Source organism: Salmo salar, chromosome ssa17 (assembly GCF_905237065.1).
Source record: "Salmo salar chromosome ssa17, Ssal_v3.1, whole genome shotgun sequence".
In the NCBI taxonomy this organism is placed as follows: Eukaryota; Metazoa; Chordata; class Actinopteri; order Salmoniformes; family Salmonidae; genus Salmo; species Salmo salar.
The window spans coordinates 17,267,254-17,293,559 of record NC_059458.1 but is presented as its reverse complement, the minus strand read 5'-3'; the positions used below and the strand labels follow the sequence as shown (position 1 = coordinate 17,293,559).

Below are 26,306 nucleotides of genomic sequence, written 5' to 3'. Positions count from 1 at the left end.
TAGCAGTACTTAGTTGGGTTTGAATTAAAGGTAGACTCAGCAATATGACATATTGCTGAGTCTACCTTTAATGTCAGATCTTACCGGCCCTATCCTATGAGTTGCGCCCATACACAGCTATAAGCCTTTTCCGAGGGCGCATGTCATTGTGATGCCAGTTGAGTGGCCACGACTACTCAAATCGGTTTTAAAACCCACCACAGATGGGCTGAAACTCACGTAACCCCGGCAAAACAAGCCAAGGGGTTTCTAGTGGAAGCGTTCCAGAGCTCAGACGCTATACAAAGTAGCTGAAACATGACATGTCGACTGAAGAGTGCCCCACTGAACTTTTCATAGAGTGCATACTTGCACAGAAAAACATTTATAAAATGTGTACTTTAGAGATAAATGTCACTTTTTAAATCTAGTGCTGTTCACAATTGTTTTTATGCATTTTTTAAATGTTTGCCACTGTATTTTATACAATGCAACACTTAACAGCTAATATGAATGTTTGTCCTTGAATATACTGTATTTAAAGAAATGTAATATATTGTGTACATATATTGATGAAAACCATTTGTGCAATTGTATAAATGAATAAACAGAACACATTCTGACTACAAACTGAGTTTATTGTGTTGTGAATAACCCCAATATCACTGAATGCCCCAACGGTCATGAAGCACTTAACATGTCTGATAAATATTTCATCCTGGACTATGAAAATGCAACCTATCACAAAATTGTAGACGTTGTCATTGTTAATGGTAGTTAATGAATGCTTTTCTTTGCAAAGGAATAACAGTGCATGTTTACCACTTGTTTTTGTGGATGCCATGTTTGATTCATTTGTTTATCATGTTAGGCCACATTTTATTCAAATCATATATAGTTACCTTAAACAAAAGGCAAAGCCAGCATAACTGTATATTTGTAATAAAAATATTATATAGGTATACTTTAAAATGTGTTTAATGTAAAACTTCACACCTATATAGTGGTTATAAAACAATAGTGGTAATAAAAACAGAACATATACAGTGATGAATATGGAAACCGTATGATCTGAGATTGTAATGGCACAAAAGTAATCATAAAAATCAGTAACATCTTTGCTATCCCTTTCTTTATTCAAATCTACCACTGTCAGTTAGCAACAGATTTTACAACAAGCAGATACATTTAGAAACACGCTATATGATATCTGCCAAATCTGCACATTCCTGCAGAGTGTACAAGAAAGGCAGACATTATGGCAAGCAAACAGTTTCTGTTGTAACCTCCTTCCCCATTTTAAGTTGGTTATGGGACTCAACCTAAGAACAATTGGCTAATATTGATTGGCGCCTTCCCATTATTTAGGGGAAGTGGTCAGCGAGCCCCAGACTGCCCGTTGAAGCACCCCTCTCGGACTCCAGCACGGGATGGGCCGGACCACACCAGTCAGATGGACATTGTACACAGGATAAACTGCAGGAGGAAAATCAAGAGGAAATTGGCTAATTTTGATGTAATTACTATAACTTGCATGTCAGTACAGGCTGGGGAATGAGAGAGAGGAAAACCGGGCTGTGTTCATCAGGGCGTACTAATGTTTCAAAATGAAACAAAAAACAATAAATACGTGTTCAGATAGTACCTCCCCGTTTCAAAGTGTTTTCTTCCGTTTTGTGCCTACTGAACACGGCCCTGAATTGCACACTTACGTCATCGTATTGGAAGTTGACAGCCCCCTGCTGCATCTGGTCTCTCCTCCTGAAGCTCTCTGTGGAGATGCATAGTAAAGATGGTGTACTGTGGTGAAATCTGAATGCCATTCATTGGACAACAATAACCCAGCGAGACACTCACTGTGTTAATGAGCCTACGAATGTACATACACAGAAGAGACCAGGACAAAACAAGACAGATTACACCTCAAAAGATAATGGATTGGAATGAGTAAAAGTTTAGTGAATGACAGAATTGATTTTATAACGAAACCCATAGCTCTGGATTGTGAAGAAATGTGAAATGCTGTTTAATAAAAAATAAAAAACTGAAGTTAAACATCTTAATTGGCAGCCTCCAAGTCAGCAGCTTACCTGTGAGGGCGCGAAGCTTCACAGCACATGCCACATAGTCGTCAAAGTAGATCCGGCCAGCCTTGCTGTAGCGTTTGATGACAGCGTTCAGAGCTTGTGGGCTGATCCTGTAGCCTGTAGTAAGAGAGCACAGCATGCATTCAATTAGTCACAAGCCAACATGGTATTAGGATGCATCCATAGTGACCACTGCATTTAGTTGACGATCATAAACACCAGCCTTTGCCTATTGTCCATCTACTTTGTATCAAGAAGAGACTCCCGGACCAATACCTTGCAATTATCTCCAGCTACACCAGAATTATAATCATTGTAGTAGTCTGTCATCAATGGTAGAAATCATTTAAAGAAGTCAAACCTCCCAACCCCTTTTGGATGCTGCATCTGAACCAGGCTCTGGAACGCTGCCCCTCTTCGGATGGCAGAATGGACTATCCCATGTCGTCATCCTATCAGAATGGACTGCCCCATATCATTAGCCTAGCAGAGCGCTGACTCACCCATAGCGGAGATGGACTGGGTCATCTCATGGGGTTCCACCGTGCCACTCCGGTCCTGGTCGAACATCATGAAGTTCTGCTTCCAGCTACTCAGGGCAGCAAACAGCTCCTTGAACTCATTGAAGCCCAGCTTTCCGGTCATGTCTCTCTGGTGGGAGGTTAGTTAAGGGTTAACTTTGTTCGTTAGGTAAGAAACTAAAAAACGGCCATGTGAACTGGTCTCACACAGGATATGATGAGTTGTGGTAAATGTTGTGGGAGAACCAGACCTTTCTGCGACTGAATCAATTCCATAAATAACCCTCCTTCTCAATACAGCCCACTTCCACATCGTATCATGTGCTGAATCTGAAAATACATTATATAGAACATCCCAAATGGCAAATGCTGACTGTTGTACATCCTTGTTGTAAAGTCTATTACTGTACAGAGAGAAACAGGACTACCTCTGAAAATGGAGCTACAGGCATGACGCGACTGAAGCATGAGGCAAGTTTCATCTTGCAAATTCATTGGCAAAGGCATACTGAATGGGACCCAGTAGACTAGGCCTTGTATAAGTGTGAAATATACTGCAGCCAGGAAGTAATTTAGGGGAATTAAAATGAATCATCCCAAGCCACCTACTGCTCAAAGCTTTTTCACCTGTTAAAAGAGAAGGATGAACTCGGCACTGACACATTAGGTTTATTAGTTCATTAACATTTATGACTGCCATTCATTTTTCACCAGCAAGTCAAAGAATCAAAGTGCAATACCAAACGAACTTCAACGACACTGGACAGAGACCCAGTCCAACAGATTCATTGATATAGAAAGGATACATCCAGCATTGCGATCATGATTCTACATGTCTCCAAACTGAAGGCTGTTGGAGAAGAGATACCATAATCACAAAGACAATACCAGTCAGAAAACCTGTGACAAATCTTTGTAAAGACTATATTAACGCGGGATACTCAAATCATAAAACACACAACATAATCGGATCATTTATGACCACAAAGTGAACCTTGATCATGGGACTGGGTGTGAACTTACGATTGTAGGTGCCACTGATACCAGTCTGTGTAAGACACCTCTGAAGCTCCTCTGCATCAATCTCACCATCCTGCACAGAGGAATATTCCTGTAAGATTACTCTCCAACAACAACTTATTACTGTGCAGTGAATTTCATTTAAAAAAGACGAATGTCTTGAGACCACTTTGTGGTGTAACCATGACATCACCGTATTATGCATGTACCAGTAAGGTTGCATTATTTTTTGTTGTTGTATTTTACCCCCTTTTTCTCATGATATCCAATTAGGATCCAAGTACAATCTTGTCTCATCGCTGCAACTCCCCAATGGGCTCGGGAGAGGCGAAGGTCGAGTCATGCGTCCTCTGAAACATGACCCACCAAGCCGGGCTTCTTAACACTCACCGGCTTAACCCAGAAGCCAGCTGCACCAATGTGTCGGAGGAAGTCAGCCTGCAGGCGCCCGGCCTGCCAAAGGTAGTCGCTAGAGCGTGGTGAGCCAAGTAAAGCCCCCCTGGCCTTCCTTACCCGGACAACGCTGGGCCAAATTGTGCGCCGTCCTGTGGGACTCCCGGTCACGGCCGGTTGTGACACCGCCTGGGATCGAACCCGATGCAGTGCCTTAGGCCGCTGCGCCACTCGGGATGCCAGTATTTACTGTACCCATGATCATGAATTTAAATGAAAAGCATTGATCACTCACCTGTCCTGCTATGGTAGTAAAGTACCCCCACATGGGGTCATTAAGAGGCTGCTGAGGAGGAGCAGAAAAGGTCCCAGGGTAGCCTCCACCATTCTGGGGGTAGCCTGCCTGGGGTGGGCCTCCCATGGGTCCACCCTGCATGGGCATACCCTGGAGTTGCATGCCTTGCATTGGTCCTCCATACTGACAGGAAAAGGAGAGTACAGTCCTCAGGTAACAGGGCTTAAGGAAAACTTCCCAAAAATGACTAATTCAATATTAAATAGATTGGAGCACTCAACAAACAAGCAGCTATATACAGTGCCTTCAGAAAGAATTCACACCCCTTTACTTTTTCCAAATTTCTGTGTTACAGTCTGAATTTAACATCGATTAAATTGAGATTGTGTGTCACTGATCCAACACACAATACCCCTTAATGACAAAGTGGAATTTTGTTTGTAGAAAATGTTTGAAATTAATAAAAAATGTAAAGCTGAAATGTCTTGAGTCAATAGGTATTCAACACCTTTGTTATGGCAAGCCTAAATAAGTTCAGAAGTAAAAATATGCTTAAAAAACAAACAAACAAAAAAATCACAATAAGTTGCATTGACTCATTCCTTGTTCAATAAATAGTGGTTAACTTGATTTCTGAATAACTACCCCATATCTGTACCCCACACATACAAGTATCGGTAAGGTCCCTCAATCAAGTAATGAATTTCAAGCACATATTCAGCAACAAAGACCAGGGAGGTTTTTAAATGCTTCGCAAAGAAGGGCACGAATCAGTAGATGTGTAAAAAATATCTGCTTTCCAACAGAATTCACCTTTCAGCAGGACAATAACCTAAAACAAGGCCAAATCTACACTGAAGTTACTTACCAAGATGACATTTAATGTTCCCGAGTGGCCTAGTTACTGTTTTAACCTAAAATCAGCTTGAAAATCTATGGCAAGACTAGAAAATGGCTGTCTAGCAATGATCAACAATTCACTTGACAGTGCTTGAATAATTTGTGAAAAATTATGGGCAAATACTTTACAATCCAGATGTGCAAAGCTCTTAGAGGCTTACCCAAAAAGACAGCTGTTATCACCGCCAAAGGTGCTTCTACAAAGTACTGACTCGGGTGTGAATACTTATGTAAATGTTTTTAACTTTGTCGTTATGGTGTATTGTGTGTAGATTGGTGAAAAAAAAAGTATAATTTAATCCATTTTGAATTCAGGCTGTAACACCAACATGTGGAATAAGTCAAGGGGCATGAATACTTTCTGAAGGCACTGTAGATGTTCTTACACTAAGGCCCGATGCCTTGATGGGAAGCAAACAGGTATGCTATTACTGACGTTTGGACATGACGTCTTCCTCAGAGAGTACAGTCATACTTATAAGATATAGTCAGGTGATTGTTTATAATTGAGTCATGCGCATTCTTTCCAGTTTCCTATTTCAAAATATTTTCACTGTCAATATTAGCAGGTTGTGGACCTATTTCTAAATGTAGTGAGGGGATATTTTCACAGACAATATTAGCAGGGTGTGGACTAGACCATGACTCCAATTCCATTCCGCCACTGAAAATCCCCTTTAACCTTGTGCGGAAAATGCCCGACGCTCCAACGCTGGCCAAATGTTCTGTCTAAATGCAAATACCCCTCGCACGTGACAGTTCTGTACACATTTGGAACTTAACTTTCATAAAAGTGAGAAATAATTTCATATACAAAATTTACACTTACGGTACGCAGTTTAGGAACATTTTACCAGGCTGTATTTTCAAGAACACCGACTCCAACCGAGACTACACTTCCTCACCTCCAATTTCCACTTCAAAAATCTGCAATTGAGCATAACTGGGGAGGAAGTTTTGTACCCTTAAATTCTGCCAGGTAAAACTTTGCTAAACTGCACACAGTAAGTGTATCTTTTGGATTTGAAAGATTCTTTCTCCCGATGTGAAAGTTAAGTTCCAAAGGTTTCCAAAACCGTATTGCAAGCAAGGATTATTAATGTTCCTAAAATGTTTAAAACAGAGCATTGTGATTGTAGTTAATTGATCCTGCAGTCCATATGTTCAATTGAGAACTCAAGGTCTGGGTATGAGCCTACCCCGACTTGGGTTCTCGGGGCTACTGTAGGTGTGGAAATATATCCTAGGTCAATGCAGTGACCATGACAGCGGAAGAACAAACATTAAATTTCGCCAAATGGGAGAGGTTGAGCTGTGGGCCATGCTAGACGGGATGAAACAGTGTATGTAGCAAGGCTAGGCTACTAACTACAGTTAGGCTACTGTAACTAGCTAGCCTAAATAGCTACCTACTTAGTTAGCATTTACATAGGGTGATTTGAAACTACAGCATTAAGTGCTTCTAAAGACTGACAAAATACCAGTTGGCCAAATTCAATTGTTAACATTACTCCAAAATAAACAAGGAAACAGTAAACATGTCCTCCCCCAGGAATGATGCAGTGCCACCCTTCGGCCAATTGAGAAATCGTGAGTGACTAACACATTTCAGTTCATTACTTAAGCTCCCACCTTGGGCCAATAAGTGTAATTTTGTACATTCCGGATCACAATGACAAGACGATTCATTCAGCCACGTTTCATCAAAATCGACCCAAAGCTGTCTGAGATATCGTGTGTGACTAATGTACGAACGCACAGGGAGACAGATCCACAGTCCCCTCCGAGTTCATCGAGGGGGTCAATAACTATTTATCAAAACTGGAACTAGTGACTAAACTAAGTAACTAAAACTGAGGGCAATATCAACTTTTCTGTCACAACCAAGATGTAGCCTAACAACTACTTGCCAAAATGACTGTGCCTAGAAACATGCGAAACCTTTTAATGTCGATACTTTGAAACGATTGCACTTACAACGGACCGTGTTCCAATGTTTCATAACAAAGATACATTTTAGGAGTCTTATCTGAGCCCTCCCAATATCGGAAATGGAATAGGCCAAACTCCTGATTTATGTAGACTTCTGTAAAAATCAGTCAAAATAACACACGAAGCGTTTACTCACCCCGCCATATCCTGGATAAGCCATTTGTACACTATAAAGAATTGGCACAAAACGATTCGATGCACTGAAATGTTTCGATGACAGTAAATGTAACCCAAACCCGAACTCCTCACTTGAAATGCACTGCGACAACGTAACATGTACATAATTTCCGGTCGTCACAAGTTACTACAGCCACAATATCAGAAACCCGCCCATTTGTACAATGTATCTTCTTAAAATGTGATTTTATACCTAAACTTAATCTTAACCACAATCTTAAGCACACTGCTAACCTTATGCATAACCCTAACCTTAAATTAAGATCACAAATCGAATTTGGATTTTTTTTGTTTTCTTACGATAGCGACAACTTTGACTTTGTGGCTGTGCTATCTAGTGGAAACCATAATTTCCGATAAAGTGTTGCGAGAAGGCGGAAGTCCGAATTGGCTAATCGACTGATAGTGAAGATAGCCAATGAGGAAGCTCATAGCATTCAATTAGCTTCAGCAGCATTCTTGGTACTCTGCTGACTAGTAGGTAGGCCTGCTGGCCATTCGAATAGAATAGAATAGAATAGAATAGAATAGAAGTCATCCAAAGAGGAATGTTCTTGTTCACCGGCTCCAACCAACCATCACTCAGAAATAGACCTTGATAGAGTTAAACATATTCTTATTGAAGCCAATAATGCTGTATTATGTCAACATCCAATAAATGAAATTAAGATTGTGTAGATTGTGAGGTTGTCTTGAATAAGGCAAGTAAAAATAGGAAAAGCTATCAGATATTTATATTTTTCCTGCACAATAATCTGATCTAAAATGTACAAGGGCTGACTGGCCTATAATGAATAAGCATTTACATTCACCAATAAGACACCACTATCTTCTTCACACAATAGTCAATAGTCACCACAAGAGGGTACCCAAGATGTAACTTTTAAGGCCATTTCATTAGGCTACTAAAACCAGAAACTTCACACTTTTCAAAGTTGACAATCCTCACAAGAGATTACTTTTGAGAAAATTGTATCACAAAAACATAATAGTACTACATCACATTTGACTAGAATAAAACACATAATAAACCTGCATGCAATATGTAACTTTTTGGGCGACCTGACCAAAGTCACAGAGATGTGACTTATAGGTCTGTCATGCTCATTGAAAGCAAGTCTAAGAACCGGTAGATATCTTCTATGTGCGCTGTTTCTATGCTTCCCGTGCTTACGTTTGTTTTTACGTCTTTTACTTTCGGTTTCGTACACCAGCTTGAAACAGCAGAAATACAATATTTTTGGTTTAGATGGTACGATGATTCCTTACACTATAATTGGGTGTTTTGTCACATAAACTGAAATTAGGCAAGCTATTAGAATTTTTGCAACCAGCCATGGCAGAGCGATTTCTGCATAGTCCATCTTTAAAGCATTTCTACAGGTATCAGACATGCCAACATATAAAGAGGTTTACACAGACTATAGAGTACCACAGTATGAGTCTTAATACCCATAAAACCTAGCGGTCAAACAAAAAATGTTCCAATTGTTTTTCCACCATTCATTTTTCCCATAGGGGATTTAGAAATACTTAAAATAAGGGCTGTGTTTCGTGTAGGCTTACCCTGGTGTGACCGGACGTTCTACCCTGCTGTTTTCGACTCTCTCTACCGCACCTGCTGTCTCTAACTCTGAATGCCGGCTATGAAAAGCCAACTGACATTTACTCCTGAGGTGCTGACCTGTTGCACCCTCTACAACCACTGTGATTATTATTATTTGACCCTGCTGGCCGTCTATGAACGTTTGAACATCTTGGCCATGTACTGTTATAATCTCAACCCGGCACAGCCAGAAGAGGACTGGCCACCCCTCAGAGCCTGGTTCCTCTCTAGGTTACTTCCTAGGTTCTGGCCTTTCTAGGGAGTTTTTCCTAGCCACTGTGCTTCTACATCTGCATTGCATTCTGTTTAGGGTTTTAGGCAGGGTTTCTGTATAGCACTTTGTGACATCAGCTGATGTAAAAAAGGCTTTAGAAATACATTTGATTTGATACCCAAGTAGACTCGAGGCTGTAATCGCTGCCAAAGGGGCTTTAACAAAGTACTGAGTAAATGTGTGGAAACCATATGGATGTATTTGATACCATTCCATTGATACTGCTCTGGCTATTACCACGAGCCCGCCCTCCCCAATTAAGGTGCCACCAACCTCCTGTGATCACAGTGTACCTTCAAATGACCCAGTTTTCCTTCTATTCAAGGGACAATAGGAAGCTATAGGAAACAGGGACTATGTGTTGTAAAAACCAAGGACAGAACAGCCAGAGGAAAAATCACCAGTATCAACCATGGCTTTATGGTATGATGTTGCGCCATAGTGCTCACTGTACTCCACTATTAACCCCTCCTCCCCTCTCTCATTCCAGGAACTCCAATAAAACCTAAAACGTGTTCAAAGTGACACCTGGAAACAATTTCATTAGCCTTAACCGTGAATCTGAGTGTAGATACTGTAAATGGAAAGATCCACGGTGTAATGCTCCTCAAACTATACTGCATCAGGCAAAAAGAGAGTGATCCATTTGTTTGCATAGGAAGTCCGGTCTGAGAGAACGAGAGCAGCAAAGGCTGCTAGTGCTCAGGTCAATAAAAAAAAGAAACTGATATTTGTTAAGCTGTTAACTGGCTTTTAGTCTTTATCTTCTGATGCGCATCACTTATGGACTCATCAGTGACCCTTCCACTAGTTATGGAACTTTTCAACCCATGTTACTGTATCCTTACTCATCAAGACAGCTATATAAGTATGCCTCTCTCTCTCTCTCTCTCTCAATAAAGAGCTTTTGCAGTGTGAAAAACAAAAGCTTTTTTTTGCTTTTTCTTGTAAAATTGCTTGTTTGTCTGTCTGTTGACATGTTGTATAAGTTAACGTATTCCCTATCTATTTTTGTAGCCTTGTATACAAAGTTCATGAGATGGAGTAAGTCCTACGCAGAGAAACTGGTTGAATCCGCCGATAACCAAAAGCATAAATTCACAAGCTGGGACCTCTGACATCATGATCATAATTGTGAGTCATGTAAAAATCAGATGTGATGACAACGTCATAAAACCCTTGAGAATAAAATAGAGGGGGCTTTGTTGTTGACCTTGAAGTAAAGGCATTATTACATCACCACAGAAATTGGAATTAAGCTTTGAGAATCATTCCACCACCTTTGGTTGAGTTACAGCTTACTGTCACAATTCAATTAATCTAAAGACAAATGTTAATAAGAAAGCAACCAATAAAAAGTAACTAAATTACACTTAATATCCACTCATTTGGTTCTCACATATACTGTGTCTGAATGTAGGCCGGTATTTGTTTTCACAAGTCTGTTGAGATCCCACGCGGCTTAAAGAGAGGAACCTGACCTGAACCCCAAGTAGTAAGATCATTAATGACGTCTATAAATATAATTTATAGCCATGAGTAGTGTAGAGTAGTGATCATCTTTGACCCAACGTGCAGGGAGATGCTAGAGCGTTAGATGTCGCCCAACTGTGACGTCAGTGTCATCCAATGCAGCCCTGAATTAGGCTACATTGTTTTTATACCATTAGCAATGAGACATGAGACGTCAGTTTATTGTCGATATTCACTCAAGTCATATGTGACTACCCTGCCCTCACAAGGACGTATGCCTTACAAAATGCCCAAACAATTCCCTTCAAAAAAGGGAGATAAAACATTTATGCCTAATTCAGATTGAATGGAATTATAAAATAATTAAATACTGTAAATTCAGTGTCTGGATTTCCACGTAAAAAAATTGGATGCCTATTGAATTTGCGTGTTAAAGGCTATTCTTGTTCTACAACGGTTCGACCACAAAGTGGATGGTTTCATTGTGTATGAAAGTTGTGTATGGATGCAATCCGACAATAGATTAGTCAGTAAGTAAGCAAAAACTTCTCCACAAAAACAGGCGCTGGGGAAAATAATAGACACGTTCAAACTTCACGAGCTTTACCTTGGACTTCGGAATTTTATTGCCCCAGCTTTATAACCAACGTTGAGATAATATTTAACAGAAATTATCTTGCGCAGAACTTTATTTTGCAGCATTTACACTTCAACAGTTTAGTGGGTAACGTGTTTACTGTCAATGTCATTTTGAATATAAACGGATTCACCACCTTCAAATCGGCAGGATGGTAAACTTAACTCAATGACAATCATTTGATTATAATACAACATAACATTTCGTTGATGAATAAGTGTCGCAAATCTAGATACCTCAAAAAAACGATTTATTTCATAACTTTCTTCCCGTCATTCTCTTCACCTTTGACAGAATTCCATAGGTAAGGTGGTGTTGGGACTTTTGGGGCTTGCTGTCGTCATCATCTTGATAGCAGTGCCCACAGCAATATATCTGAACGGTGAGTGGTTCCACTTTCAGCTGCTTTCAGTGACCCATTAAATTGTAGCCTACCATAACTGTAAAAAAAAAAAACTGTTCAGAATAAGTATTTTATTACTACAATAGAACATTGCATACACTGGATAATAATATTGTATTATTGTAACAGAACACTGCATAAATTAAACACTTTTAAATAATCCACGTGCCATACAAACATGTAGACCTAGTGCTTTATTGCTTTAGAAATGCAGGACCTTGTTGCAATATCACATCTTCTATGCAGTAACCACATTTGTGTAGCCTACTAGCACATTTACCTCAGTTATAGCAGCTCTACAAACCCAGTCAAATGTATATTGATCTTACATTGTTATCTGTTACAATCTTATAGTCCTCCTCCCATGATCCATATCTATTTTTTATCAAGACCCTGTTTAATCATGTGTAAATGCATTGTGGTCTTATGAGTCATTATAGTAGCCTATGACTTGCTGTCGTTTTCACTGGTACATTCCTCCTAGTATAGAGTATAGTACAAGAAATAAGTGAATGCTAACTTTGAGCCCCATGTTTCAGAGGAAAAAGTGAAGGCTCAGAGGACATTCACTCTCAGTGATGTCTTCAATAGTTCCATCAGGGCCAGATCCTACAACATGCGCTGGATCTCAGGTAAAACACCCTGGAAGCCTAATCAATCAACTGTATGTAAATGAGTGGATGGCTGTTACGTTTAATCCAGTCAGTAATTGTGTGCCTGGGATGTATTACACAACACTCTTGTCACGGTCGTGATAATGGACGGACCAAGGCGCAGCGTGTGTTGAGTTCCACATCTTTATTTGCAGTGAAAACTTAAACAAAAAACAATAAACATACAACGAACGTGAACTACGTGGTGCTGAATGCACTCACACAAAACAATATCCCATAAATCAGGTGGGAACAAATGACAACTTAAATATGATCCCCAATTAGAGACAACGATAAACAGCTGCCTCTAATTGGGAACCATACTAAAACACCAACATATAACTATAACGACAAGAACACCCCCGAGTCACACTCTGACCTATACACCATAGAGAACCCAGAGGGCTCTCTATGGTTAGGGCGTGACAACTCGCTCCCTGGTAGGATGCATGTTTAGATATAAGTCAACAACGCAATGTTCCCATTACAAAATGATAAGAAACAATAAAAAGCAATACTAGGCCTATGTACTGCATCTATTTAAATGGCACACTTTGGCTTTATGTTAAATCATCAGTGCTAGGCAGAGACCTGAGTAGCAACAGTGCTGATATTTCAGTTAGTTCGTTATTATTAAACTCCTCTCTTCTTTCCCCTCCCCATAGACCATGAGTATCTGCATCAAAAAGACGGTTCAGTCTTCCTTCACAACCTGATTACAGGAAACAACTCAGAATTCCTGAGCAGCATCACATTTGTAAGATACCCCTTGTGTGTGTGTGTGTGTGTGTGTGTGTGTGTCTGTCTGTCTGTCTGTCTGTCTGTCTGTCTGTCTGTCTGTCTGTCTGTCTGTCTGTCTGTCTGTCTGTCTGTCTGTCTGTCTGTCTGTCTGTCTGTCTGTCTGTCTGTCTGTCTGTCTGTCTGTCTGTCTGTCTGTCTGTGTCTGTCTGTGCATATTTGGAAGTAAGTATGGTGAAGGAAGGAGTGTTTGTGTCATGTATAACACAGCTCCTTTTTTTGTTGAAAAACAGGATCAAGTGGCTGCCTCTGATTATGTAGTGTCTGCTGATAAAAGATATGTTGCTTTCAAGAGCAATTGGACTAAGGTAATGTATTGTGATATTTAATGATTTGTTGCTGTTGTGCTATCCTGCTGTGAAGCAGCTATGTGTGGTATGTCATTGTGGTGTGGTTGTTGTTGCAGAATCAGACGTATGTGCCCAAAGTAATTGCCCTGCAGGGATAAATAAAGTTTAAAATCTAATTGAATGTATATAAGTAATTGATCCGTGCTACTAATCAAATTCCTAATTATAATTTGCTTCATTTATTTCAACAGATATGGAGACACTCCTTCACAGCTTCATATTCTCTCTATGATTTGGCAGACTCGTAAGTCTCTTTCAACTGTTCTTATCTGCAAATGTGTACTATACACACATCTTCAATATCCCTTTGACTTTGAGAATTACATATGCAGTGTAGAGAACATAGGGAGTTTCATTTTATTCATGGGGCTAGTGCAGGAAATGGTCACCAATACTCAACAAACAGAGGAACTGATGAGGGCCATAAAATGTATTGTTTCCTGCAAGTTATTTATAGGGACGCATTTACAGTGCATTCGGAAAGTATTCAGACCCTTTCCCTTTTTCCACATTTTGTTACGTTACAGCCTTATTTTAAAATGGATTAAATAAAAAATGTTCCTCATCAATCTAAACACAATATCCCATAATGACGATACGAAAACCGGTTTAGAAATCTTTATTACGAATAAAAAACATAAATACCTTATTTACGTAAGTATTCAGAGCCTTTGCTGAGACTCGAAATTGAGCTCAGGCGCATCCTATTTAATCCATTTTAGAATAAGGCTGTAACGTTAACAAAATGTAGAAAAAGTCAAGGGGTCTGAATACTTTCCGAATGAACTGTAAATGGTGTTTTGTCAAACTCAAAGATATTAATACTGTTAGTTTTTATTTATTCTCATTTTAGGTCATTTCTCAGTACACCAGACATTCCTCACCAAGTCCATTTGTTTGCATGGGCGCCAACAGGGAACAAAATGGTAGGTTAAAAGCCATTGGACTTGTTTATATACTATGCTTTTCTGGTGGCTGACCCATTACACTCTTATGGGTCAGCCACCATATGCTGTCAATTCAACACGTCCTCCAAACACTCATCATCAATAGGACTGACCCAACAATTCAACATGCACTTTTGTTTGTCTTCAGTTCAAAGCTGGAATGCTCAAAGATCGCATTTTCATCACGCTCCAAATAAATAACTTATTGACAACATGTAATAGGTTACTGTTACTCTAAACATAATATTGCAGGTTACTAGGACAACCAAAAGACATTCCACACTAGTGTGCATATTACAGTGTTATACCATGTTTAAAGAGGAACTCGAGTCATTAAGACTTATCTCCATATCTTTGTTCCTCTCACATGCAGGCCTTTGTGTGGGAAAATGATGTCTATGTGAAGACCAGCCCTACTGCTAAGGCCATACAGGTGACCTCCAACGGAAAACACAACAACATTTTAAATGGCATCCCAGATTGGGTGTATGAGGGTAAGCATTACATACAATAAGGCAACTGTGAATCTTACATTCCTCTTACTATAACTAGTAGATATTAGTCAGCACTGTGATGTGAATTGTGTAAAATGTGATTATACAGTCCCTAGTGAACACGTTTCTCTTTTGACAACACAGAAGTCTGTGAACAGTTTAAGCCACACAGGCAAACACAACACACAAAATAGATGTGCCATCCTGATGTAGGCCTAACAGTGTTTTTTGATTGTTTCGTTAGAGGAAATGTTCTCTTCTTACGAGGCAATTTGGTGGTCACCTGGAGGGAAGTATCTGGCCTATGCTGAGTTTAACGACACTCTGGTCCAAAACATAGAGTATTCCTGGTATGGGAAGGAACAGTATCCTGACACTGTCATTTTCCCCTATCCTAAGGTAAGATAACACTTTATGTATATTTGATGTGTATCTAAAAAGTGTGCTGGAGTAGGTCATTACTGGCATGAGGTTCTGAGGCAGTTGATAAGGGAACTGGACTCTGGACCATAAGGCCTCTGGGTTAAAAACATGTTGTTTTATCACAACTCAGGGTACGTTCAGGTCTAAGCTGTCCCATAAAATTATATTGGTCCGTGATTTCCCAATTCGGAAACCTCTCTTGACGACTGTGTATTTGATTAGAGTCATATACTCTGTATTGTCACATATTAATGAATTGATACTGTGTCTATAGTCATTATAAAACAAGACATGAAAAAAAAAACATTTTAAAGATGTGCTTGCTTGTAAGAAAGAAACCTATAAGACTCATAATTTGTTTTTATTTCATCGTAATTGTTTTGCATAAATGCATTTTATTTCTCCATCTTCTAGCCTGGCACTCCCAATCCAGTGGTGAAACTGTTTGTGTATGATACTGCAAATATATCAAGCATCACAGAAGTTGTTGTGCCAGCTTCAATTGGTGCAGGGTAATGAAACTCTGTAGTACACAATACAATATACAATGCTGTCATTTTTGAGAGTAGGAGAGAAACGCATTGCATTGGAATTTTAAAATCTATTTTAGGTGTAAGCTGTGAGACAAGTGGTGTTGTTTCCGTTTGTTTTTTACAGTGATCACTATTTGGCCACAGTCACCTGGGTAACGGATGAACGCATCGCTGTCCAGTGGCAGAAGAGGAAACAGAACGAGCTCCGCTTTCAGATCTACGACTTCAGCATAGTCGGAAACACCTGGATCGAGAATGCGTTAGAGGTACGTCATAAACCCCCCCACCCCACGCTTTCCCGCCGCCCTCGTCTCCCCTCCCCTCCTCTCTCCCCCTGTCCTCTCATCACCCTTACCTCAGAGAACTTGTTGGGGTCCTAATATGTCACACAGAGCGGATCAGACTGTACAAATGACAAACAATACATTTCCTATTAATTACAATAAACCATCAAATTATATACTTTTTTGTTGTGTTTTCAGAAACTTGACGTGACAAGCAAGACAGGTTGGATTGGACGGGTATGTACTTTATACGAACACAACAATAGAAACATGTTTACACTATCCCTGGGCCATAAAAACATAATTTACAAAGTAACACGCATTGATTATTCCCGTAAATAAATACATTATGTTTTTTCATTAATACACTTTGTTTTTTCTAGTTCTCACCTTCTAATCCTACATTATCGGCGGACAAAAACAGTTTTTACATTGTGATGAGTGACAATAACGGCTATAAACATATTCATCAAGTAGCAGGTGTAAGTACTAAGTAGTACACTTCTCTTCATACACCTTCTCAGTAACCCAGACATGGTTATGATACACACTTGATTCGTAATATTTGTATGTGATCCTTGCAGGGCACAGCAACAGCTGTCACCTCAGGGACTTGGGAGGTCATTGACATTTTAAAAGTGACGAGCAACAACATATACTATTCAAGCAACCAATATGGTGACAAGCCAGGAGGGAGAAACGTTTACAAGTAAGAATATCACTCTTTTATTTTCATGCCTTGGTACTGTCATGCTCATGCAGTCATTTCCAACATGCATAACCTATGACTTACTATCACTCTATATTTGTAGCCAATAGAATCATGTCAGTAGTTTGTGTTTGTGTGTGTGTCAGGATCACTCTCGGAGCCACTCCCCCCGCCACCCAGTGCCTGACCTGTACCCTGAATGAGGACAGGTGTCAATACAACTCAGCTTACTTCAGCCATGATGCCTCTTTTTTCCGCATGGACTGCTCGGGTCCGTCAGCCACACAACATACAAGCACACACACACACACACACACACACTACACAACCCACTATCCCAACAGTGTTTGTGCAGTCAAGTCATCACAATACTGTAGCTGTGACATCCCTAAACAAAATCCCAGCCGGTATATTTACTTTAAAATGATATTTTCTGTAGTAGTAGTGCTTCTAGATCATTTGTTTGGACATACACTATATTAAATATGTGTTTGTCTCCACAGGTCCTGGACTACCTCTGTATACTCTCAGGGACAACAGGGATGCTAGTTCAGGTAGGCCAGTTACATTTACTAGTGTGTGATGGAAATAAATGACATAAGCCAAGCAACGTCACAGTGCATCTTCTCATCGTCCTGTTTAGAGATGCAGGTTCTTGAGGACAACACGGCTTTGGAAGGCCTTCTGTCTGAGATCCACATGCCCACCATGCAACGCAGCTTTATCAAGCAAGGGGAATTCAGTAAGGCGTTCAACTATTAAAGACTTCAATTTAATCTTTCAACTGATATTAAAACCATGGGACATCCCTCGCTTGATATCCATTGATGGATGTTTCCGTTTTTCCCGACAGATCTTTGGTACCAGATGACCTTGCCTCCTGGATTTGATGAATCCAAGAAATACCCCTTACTTATTGATGTGTACGAATGTTAATGAATTAACCTCTGTGAATACTACTTTATCTGATGATGAATTCCTGTAGTAATAACGTGGGCTTGGAGTTAATCCTGACAACATGACTTGAGCAGGAAATACTTCTTGACCTAGTTCAATTCAGAAGTCTGCAGTGTTTTCTGGTGAGCTCAAGTGGTCAGGGAAAACTCTGGGCGCTAACAATAACGTTTGTCTTCCTCTTTTGTGTTCCAGGTATGCAGGGCCTTGCAGTCAGAAAGCAGACTACCGCTACAGGTTAGGCTGGGCCGCATACCTGGCGAGCACGGAGAAGGTCATCGTTGCCAGCTTCGATGGAAGGGGAAGTGGTTACCAAGGCGACAAGCTAATGCACTCCATCTACCGACGTCTGGGAACCTATGAAGTGGAAGATCAGATAACGGCCGCAAGGTAAGGTTGAACTGTGGTTGAACAGACTCAAACAGCTTGCTTTGTATTATACTGTGTCACACTGCAAAAGTGACATTTTGATAGCATGATTCAACACAATATATTTCTACATGGATATTTAGAGATTCCAAGGCTTTTATGGTTTGAGCTTTATGAGCAAAATAGCCTGGTGGGCAGATCTTTATGTGCTTTATCCAGCTCCTCTTCATCTCCACTTTCATGCTAAATGTTTCCTGTCTGGCAGGACAACGGATGTGACAGAGGTGTTGGTTAAAGCACATACAGATCTGACCACCAGGCTAATGATGTGACTGATCAGACATCACATGTGATCAGCTGGAATGCAACATTACTTACCTCTCCCTTATTTCACGTCAGAGGGACGGTGATGACTCACTGACTGAGGACAGTAGAGATTAGAGTTAGACCATGGACCATCAATGGGCATGATCCATTAGAACCCCTTTTAATTGACCATCACGTTTAAATGAATTCGTGTTTGTACTGGTGGTTCCCAATCACAGCAAGTCACTTTTCTCTTTCAGAGAATTCACCAATATGGGCTTTGTCGACAAAGGCAGAATAGCAATTTGGGGTTGGGTAAGTTAAAGCATAAGGTTTGAAAATACGATCAGTTGGAACCATCAAGTGCACCGTAATGAAATGCAGCATGTGTGCAATAATCTTGTGTGTGTGCCTTGAGAAATCTAATCGTATCTGAATTCATGGCCAAAATGATCAGCTGTCATTGTGTTTTATAGTCCTATGGAGGTTATGTCACGTCAATGGTTCTAGGAGCTGGGAGTGGAGTTTTCAAATGTGGAATGGCAGTTGCCCCAGTTTCCAAGTGGGAGTATTATGGTATGCAATTCTGTTATTGATATGTTATTAATATATTTACAATAATATACATGTTAGCTAAATATCTAATTGTAAATCATTGCAAATGATCCATAAAATGTCCCTACGTTCAATATTTCAGATACAATCTACACAGAACGTTACATGAATCAACCTTCAGAAAATCTTGAATTCTACAAAGTAAGTTTACCAAAGCCAACATTTTAAATGGCTATTTATACACATGCTTTTATACTATGGCCTGTGTTATCCAAACTGGTGTTACTCTCCACGGAAACAACTAAATGTAAATGTGTTTTACAGAACTCCACAGTGACAGCCAGAGCTAAGAACTTCAAATCAGTGCAATACCTTCTGGTCCATGGGACAGCAGATGGTGAAGCCTCCTCTAGTATTTCTGGAATGTTCTTTAAAAACACACCACGTGTGTAATTAACAACCATGCAATGTTTAGAGTCTAGACTATTCATTTGACTTTGTAAACCCATTCGTTTAGGAAGCTAAAAGTGTTAACTAATCAGTGTGCATACTTTTCCTGGGGCTTTACCATATCATATGAGAATAGGAAAACACTGCACATCGGATACTGTTAAATTGTTATTTATATCTCTCTATTTGTTTCAGACAATGTCCATTTTCAGCAAGCTGCTCAGATCTCTGAAGCTCTGGTTGAGGAACAAGTGGACTTTGAGGCTATGGTAAATATTTAGATTTTAGATGAGTTATCTACACCATCAGTGGTTGTACAGCTTTATACCTCCATGAACCTGCTCCATGAAAACACTTCTCCAATAAACACATGATCTGCGCTTATTCCTTCTTTCTATCACTTTACTACAGTGGTACACGGACAAGGACCATGGTCTTGATGGTTCAGCCAATCAGCATGTCTATACCCACATGAGTCACTTCCTCCAGAGGTGCTTCGCCTGATGCCATTCGAACGAATGATGCCCAACCTGCCCTGATGCTTGCCGAACGATAACCAAACTGCCCCAAATTCATTTGTAATTCATTTGGACAGCAGGTAGCCTAGCGGTTGAGACTGTTTGGCCAGTTACCAAAAGGTTGCTGGTTTGAATCCCTGAGTCGACGGTGAAAAATATGCCGATGTGCCCTTGAGCAAGGCACTTAACCCTAATTGCTCGTGTAAGTAGCTCTGCATAAGAACATCTACTAAATTATGTAAATCTAATTGAAAGTTGTCCTATTTTTTGATCAATTGAGCTGTTTGAGCCAGTACCCAAACATATACTCCAAAAGACTCTCCTCTCTCTATACAGTTATAAAACAATGACATCAGCAGGATTGATCTATCATTGTTTGTTCTGAGCCTCACCGCGAGTTATGAGGTTACATTTGAAATGAAGGATGTGATTATATTGAAATACCAAAGAGCTTTGTGAGAACTGATCAGCCAGTGACTAAGCATGTCTGACTTGTATCCATTAAAGGGCCTTGATTGCACTGTTTTATTTATGAGGTATCAACATGAATGTCCATACATTATATTGCTTTGTATTTTACATTGTACAAACATACTGTATGTTTTTATAAAGGGAATATTGGAAGACCTTTGTACCTACATTGTCTGTGTATACTGTTTCAATAAAATTGTTTAAATCTAGATTGTGGATTCTTACTGTAGGGGATTGACAGTACATACAGTACAGTTTTTATTTATTTTTACTATTTTCTACATTGTAGAATAATAGTGAAGACATCAAAACTATGAATTAACACCTTTGGAATCAGGTAGTAACCAAAACAGTGTTAAACAAATCAAAATATCTTTTAGATTTTAGATTATTCAAAGTAGCCACCCTTTGCCTTGATGACAGCTTTGCACACTCTTGGCATTCTCTCAACCAGCTTCATGAGGAATGCTTTTCCAACAGTCTTAAAGGAGTTATATGCTGAGCACTTGTTGGCTGCTTTTCCTTCACTCTGTGGTACAACTCATCCTAAACCATCTCAGTTGGGTTGAGGTTGGGTGATTGTGGAGGCCAGGTCATCTGATGCAGCACTCCATCACTCTCCTTCTTGATCAAATAGCCCTTACACAGCCTGGAGATGTGTTTTGGGTCATTGTCCTGTTGAAAAACAAATGATAGCCCACTAAGTGCAAACCAGATGGGATGGCATATCGCTGCAGAATGTTATGGTAGCCATGCTGGTTAAGTGTGCCTTGAATTCTAAATAAATCACAGACAGTGTCACCAGCAAAGCACCCCCACACCATCACACCTCCTCCATGCTTCACGTTGGGAACCACACATGCAGAGATCATCCGTTCACCTACTCTGCGTCTCACAAAGACACGGTGGTTGGAACAAACAATCTAAAATTTGGACTCATCAGACCAAAGGACAGATTTCCACCGGTCTAATGTCCATTGCTCATGTTTCTTGGCCCAAGCAAGTCTCTTCTTATTATTGGTATCCTTTAGTAGTGGTTTCTTTGCAGCAATTCGACCATGAAGGCCTGATTCACGCAGTCTCCTCTGAACAGTTGATGTTGAAATGTGTCTGTTATTTGAATTCTGTGAAGCATTTATTTCTGTGGCTGGTAACTCTAATGAACTTATCCTCTGCAGCAGAGGTAACTCTGTGTCTTCCTTTCCTGTGGCGGTCCTCATGAGAGCCAGTTTCATCATAGCGCTTGATGGTTTTTGTGACTGCACTTGAAGAAACGTTCAAAGTTTTTGACATTTTCCAGATTGACTGACCTTCATGTCTTAAAGTGATAGACTGTTGTTTAAATTTGCTTATTTGCGCTGTCCTTGCCATAATATGGACTTGGTCTTTTACCAAATAGGGTTATCTTCTGTCTACCACCCCTACCTTGTCACAACACAACTGATTGGCTCAAACACATTAAGAAAGAAAGAAATTCCACAAATTAACTTTTAACAAGGCAACCTGTTAATTGAAATGTATTCCAGGTGACTACCTCATCAAGCTGGTTGAGAGAATGCCAAGAGTGGGCAAAGCTGTCATCAAGGCAAAGGGTGGCTACTTTGAAGAATTTTAAATATTGTCACGGATGTCGTATGAAAGAGACTAAGGCGCAGCGTGCGTATCTTTCCACGTCTTTATTTCTATGTGAAACTATGCAAGACAGACAATAAACTATAAACAAACACAACAAACCGTGACAAAGAGGTGCTACATGCATAAACTCAAAATAATCTCCCACAAACACTAGTGGGAAAAACAACAACTTAAATATGATCCCAATTAGAGACAACGATGACCAGCTGCCTCTAATTGGGAATCATACGAAAACCCCAACCTAGAAAAAAGAACCTAGAACACAACATAGAAAATGTAAACTAGACAAAAAAAACAACCTAGAAAAAAGAACCTAGAACACAACATAGAAAATGTAAACTAGACAAAAAACCCAACCTAGAAAAAATTAACTAGAACCAAACATAGAAATAAATAAACTAGACACAACCCCCCAGTCACGCCCTGACCTACTCTACCATAGAAAAATATGAGCTCTCTATGGTCAGGACATGACAAATATAAAATGTGTTTTGATTTGTTTAACACTTTTTGTTGGTTACTACATGATTCCACATGTGTTATTTCATAGTTTGGGTGTCTTCACTATTATTCTACAATGTAGAACATTGTAAAAATAAAGAAAAACCCTTGAATGAGTAGGTGTGTCCAAACTTTTGACTGGTACTGTATAAACACCCCAAAAATATTTTCCACCTCTGATTCTGTCATAGTTAATAAAATCCACAAACACTGACTCAGCTTCCCATTTACAGTAAACACACACACACACACACACACACACACACACACACACACACACACACACACACACACACACACACACACACACACACACACACACACACACACACACACACACACACACTATTTGACAGGATGTTATCTTGTTTGATTTCTACACCTAAGTGACAGCTGTTTTCTCGCATGGATAATGCCACATCTTCCATTTTAAACAGACCTTTCATTGCGAGTTAATCCAATGCAACCAAACGGGCCCTATGTGTAATGGATTGAGAGTAACAAATGGGTGTAACAGAGTGGGAGGATTGGGCCACCGGAGCAGACCCGGCCTCATGGCCATGCTATATAAGACCCCCACAGCCAGTCAGATCACCAAGATACAACCACAAGGAACCAGGACTGAAGCAGAGGACTCTCTCTCTCAGACACACATTTCATCTCATCTACCCGCACATTAACAGGAACAGGTGAGTTTCTTACAGCCAGGACACGTCCTGATTGATTTAGTAAAATTTGTTTCAAAACTGGATGAGTTTTTCCATTGTGAACAAAACCTTTGATTTTGTCAATGGATGTATGATTGATATGGAGCCTTTGGCTTGTCAATGTAAAATGGACATGACTGTCTTCGGCTAAGTTACTCAATTGTGGTTCTGTCTGCAGGTCACAATGTTTGGCATCCACTCCCTGGCTGGTGTTCTCCTCCTGGTCATCGTACAGAGCAGTTGGCAAGTCCCTCTGCAAGAGGCTGAGGACAACTCAAGGTTCTGCTCAAAAATGTTATATTTTCCATGGGGGGGTGATCCCAATTTTCCATGGGATATTTTAACATATAGTTTCAGAACATATCATAGAGAAAAGAAAGCACACAACGTACAGTATCAACGTAGAGCACAGACGGAATGACTAGTGTTTCACACATAACGAACATGTATCCAACAGCAACTGTCAATCAAAATTAGACTATAATGAGGCATCTATCAGCATAATTTCAGCATTAAAGATTCTTCTTCTCCTGTAGCTTAGCGACAGCAGACTCACTATTGGAGGATTTGAGGGGCGTGTCTAACGTGAAGAGACATTCCGAGGGAACCTTCTCTAACCACTACAGTAAATACCAGGAAGAAAGGATGGCTCGGGACTTTGTTCAATGGCTTATGAACACCAGGAGGAGTGGGTGAGTGTTTCATCAGAGTAATATAATATATTTTTAGGCTCATGACTGATATTATACTGTGGGGTCGAGAAATAAAAATATATTTTTCTTAATGAGAAACAAGAACAGTTCCATTTTTTTTTTTTTTACTTTTACTGTGATGAATACTGTATATCTTGAGTAGAACAATCAAAGATTTGGATGGAGAAATTACAGATGTAAACTTCATCCAAAAAACGTCTGTCTAAAGGACCATGTATATTATGGCATTGTTTGTACATACAGAGAAAGGATAGTAATGTACTGAGCAACATATTCATATACACAGTTAACACTACTCATAACTTTAAAACTAATACCACCCATCCATTTTCATTATCAACGTATCCTCAACTTGTGTATCAATACATACACTTAAAATACATTATTTGAATGTTTTACTAGCAAAGTTAGTGAAAAACAGTTATAAGAACTCCGAGGCCATTTTTAGCTGAGCCAAAATGATTTCACAGTACTATCATTGGTTGAGTGGAGTTTTGTATCCATCACACCATTTCCTTTCTACCTCCATCTAGTGCTCCATCCAAACGTCATGCAGATGGGACCTACACCAGCGACGTGAGCACCTATCTACAGGACCAGGCGGCCAAGGACTTTGTTTCCTGGCTCAAATCAGGACCGGCCAGACGAGAGTAGGCTTTCCTTCACCCTACAGTACCAACATCTTGTGTGTCATGTCTAACGCGAGAAGAAGAGAGAGAGAAAAGATAATCAACTACTTAGCGAATTGATCCATTGCCACACCATTGCTTTCTGCTTTCTTAAGGCTTGTTTCATGTGGTCGTGCCCAATAAATCCCATGAAACTATGCTCTGTATTTATTGATACATTTATTGATATTTGCCCCTCGGATGACTGTATTGACTGGGTTGGAAGAGAGCGTATTACACAGTTACTGTGTGCATAAACAGCTGTTCAGGGAACCAAGGTGTCCTCTAATGCACAATGAATGACTACAGCTACAGATCACTACTTCAGAAATCACCCAATAGGCATAAGGCGCAACTAGAAAAGGGTACATTTCCTGAAAATGTGTTCGGCCGACTAAAATTTGAACCCAACCTGGTTAGTAATTATGTACTGCGTGTGGAAGTATTGAGTGTGGAAGTATTTTGTGTGCAAGTACTGTGTGTGGTAGTATTGTGTGTGGAAGTATTGTGTGTGGAAGTATTGTGTGTGGAAGTATTGTGTTTGGAACCACTGACACGTGTGTTATCTTGTGTGCTGTACCTAGATCTGCAGAGGAGAGCATGAATGGTCCAATGAGCAGAAGACATGTAGATGGGAGCTTCACCAGCGACGTGAATAACGTCCTAGACAGCTTGGCTGCCAAAGAGTATTTACTCTGGGTCATGACCTCCAAACCCTCAGGGAAAAGGTAAACATCAGAACACAACCAGAAGCTGTATGAAATGGGACCCTATTGCCTATATAGTGCACTAAGGCTCTGATTAAAACGAGTGAATTTGGTGCCATTTTGATCAATAATTTATTGTTTTCACACTCTTTTTCTCTGTATCTCACTCTCACACACTAAACTGTGTTAATGTATGGTGTCACAGTTTGATCATTTTGTTTATTGTTTATTTCAGTAACAAACGTCAAGAAGATCATTGAAAGAAGACAAATGCTTCCTTGTTCAAGAGAAACTTGGATACTGTGCTACAAATGATAAGCCTTGACAAAAACTAAAAGCCATACTAAAAAGCCATACTGCTTAGCATTGTTGTAACGTTGATACAATGTTGGAAATACTTAGATTGTTTACTCTACATTATGTGATAAAAAAAAAAAAACAGATCATGTATTCTTCCTTAACTTTGTGGTGCATTTATGCATCAGGTCAGTTGTCAAATTATACAAATATTTTTCTATAAATTAACATTATTTTCTATATTTGTAATGTTGAAAAAAAGGGAACATTGTGAAAACTCAGATATAATGTGCAAAATTATCTGGTAACATTTGTGTGAATTTGGTTTTTATCCCATATGTATCAAAACCTGCTCTGCAAAATTAAACTCTTTCATTGTGTTTGGTGTATTGTTTTTGACTAACCATGCATCCATACCAATGGAATCCCAAACTATTTCAGATCATGGTGCTGAAAAAAACTGTTGTGCCAATGATCGCAGTTTATGTACAAGCCTAGAGTTGAGAA

At 39.8% G+C, this 26,306-nt stretch overlaps 3 protein-coding genes across 3 annotated transcripts; 2 read left to right on the top strand and 1 right to left on the bottom strand.

Annotated features, from left to right (window-relative positions):
* Positions 1 to 599: 599 nt before the first annotated feature.
* Positions 600 to 7,527, bottom strand: LOC106575298 (grancalcin). Its single transcript, XM_014151742.2, has 8 exons — positions 7,324 to 7,527; positions 4,296 to 4,478; positions 3,611 to 3,680; positions 3,394 to 3,437; positions 2,570 to 2,717; positions 2,070 to 2,183; positions 1,692 to 1,750; positions 600 to 1,455 (listed from the first exon to the last, which is right to left on the bottom strand). Exons 1-8 carry the CDS (start codon positions 7,345 to 7,347, stop codon positions 1,429 to 1,431), a joined length of 669 nt encoding a protein of 222 aa, XP_014007217.1. The 5' UTR covers positions 7,348 to 7,527; the 3' UTR covers positions 600 to 1,428.
* A 3,704-nt stretch (positions 7,528 to 11,231) lies between these two features.
* Positions 11,232 to 20,780, top strand: LOC106575296 (dipeptidyl peptidase 4). The gene is made up of 25 exons (XM_014151735.2): positions 11,232 to 11,508; positions 11,649 to 11,736; positions 12,297 to 12,389; positions 13,076 to 13,167; positions 13,442 to 13,516; positions 13,750 to 13,802; positions 14,412 to 14,484; positions 14,879 to 14,999; positions 15,244 to 15,398; positions 15,837 to 15,934; positions 16,080 to 16,221; positions 16,438 to 16,476; positions 16,623 to 16,721; positions 16,824 to 16,948; positions 17,095 to 17,219; positions 17,452 to 17,502; positions 17,592 to 17,690; positions 17,802 to 17,871; positions 18,098 to 18,292; positions 18,838 to 18,892; positions 19,054 to 19,153; positions 19,275 to 19,333; positions 19,457 to 19,529; positions 19,778 to 19,851; positions 19,994 to 20,780. The coding sequence occupies exons 1-25, from the start codon at positions 11,506 to 11,508 to the stop codon at positions 20,084 to 20,086; spliced, it is 2,250 nt and encodes a 749-aa protein (XP_014007210.2). The 5' UTR covers positions 11,232 to 11,505; the 3' UTR covers positions 20,087 to 20,780.
* Positions 20,781 to 23,253: 2,473 nt separating this feature from the next.
* LOC106575340 (glucagon-2) lies at positions 23,254 to 26,179 on the top strand. Its single transcript, XM_014151823.2, has 6 exons — positions 23,254 to 23,396; positions 23,593 to 23,693; positions 23,951 to 24,106; positions 24,661 to 24,777; positions 25,380 to 25,523; positions 25,738 to 26,179. Exons 2-6 carry the CDS (start codon positions 23,599 to 23,601, stop codon positions 25,760 to 25,762), a joined length of 537 nt encoding a protein of 178 aa, XP_014007298.1. The 5' UTR covers positions 23,254 to 23,396; positions 23,593 to 23,598; the 3' UTR covers positions 25,763 to 26,179.
* The last annotated feature ends 127 nt before the right edge of the window (positions 26,180 to 26,306 follow it).

Coding starts and splice junctions, on each gene's coding strand:
- LOC106575298 (XM_014151742.2), bottom strand. CDS start 7,347: ATGGCTTATCCAGGATATGGCGGG. Junction 3,438..3,610: donor TATCAGTGGCACCTACAATC/GTAAGTTCACAC, acceptor CTTCTCCAACAG/CCTTCAGTTTGGAGACATGT. Junction 2,718..3,393: donor TCATGATCGCAATGCTGGAT/GTATCCTTTCTA, acceptor ACCTCCCACCAG/AGAGACATGACCGGAAAGCT.
- LOC106575296 (XM_014151735.2), top strand. Junction 13,168..13,441: donor TCCTGAGCAGCATCACATTT/GTAAGATACCCC, acceptor GTTGAAAAACAG/GATCAAGTGGCTGCCTCTGA. Junction 19,852..19,993: donor AAGTGGACTTTGAGGCTATG/GTAAATATTTAG, acceptor ACTTTACTACAG/TGGTACACGGACAAGGACCA.
- LOC106575340 (XM_014151823.2), top strand. CDS start 23,599: ATGTTTGGCATCCACTCCCTGGCTGGTGTTCTCCTCCTGGTCATCGTA. Junction 23,694..23,950: donor GAGGCTGAGGACAACTCAAG/GTTCTGCTCAAA, acceptor CTTCTCCTGTAG/CTTAGCGACAGCAGACTCAC. Junction 24,778..25,379: donor TCAGGACCGGCCAGACGAGA/GTAGGCTTTCCT, acceptor TGCTGTACCTAG/ATCTGCAGAGGAGAGCATGA.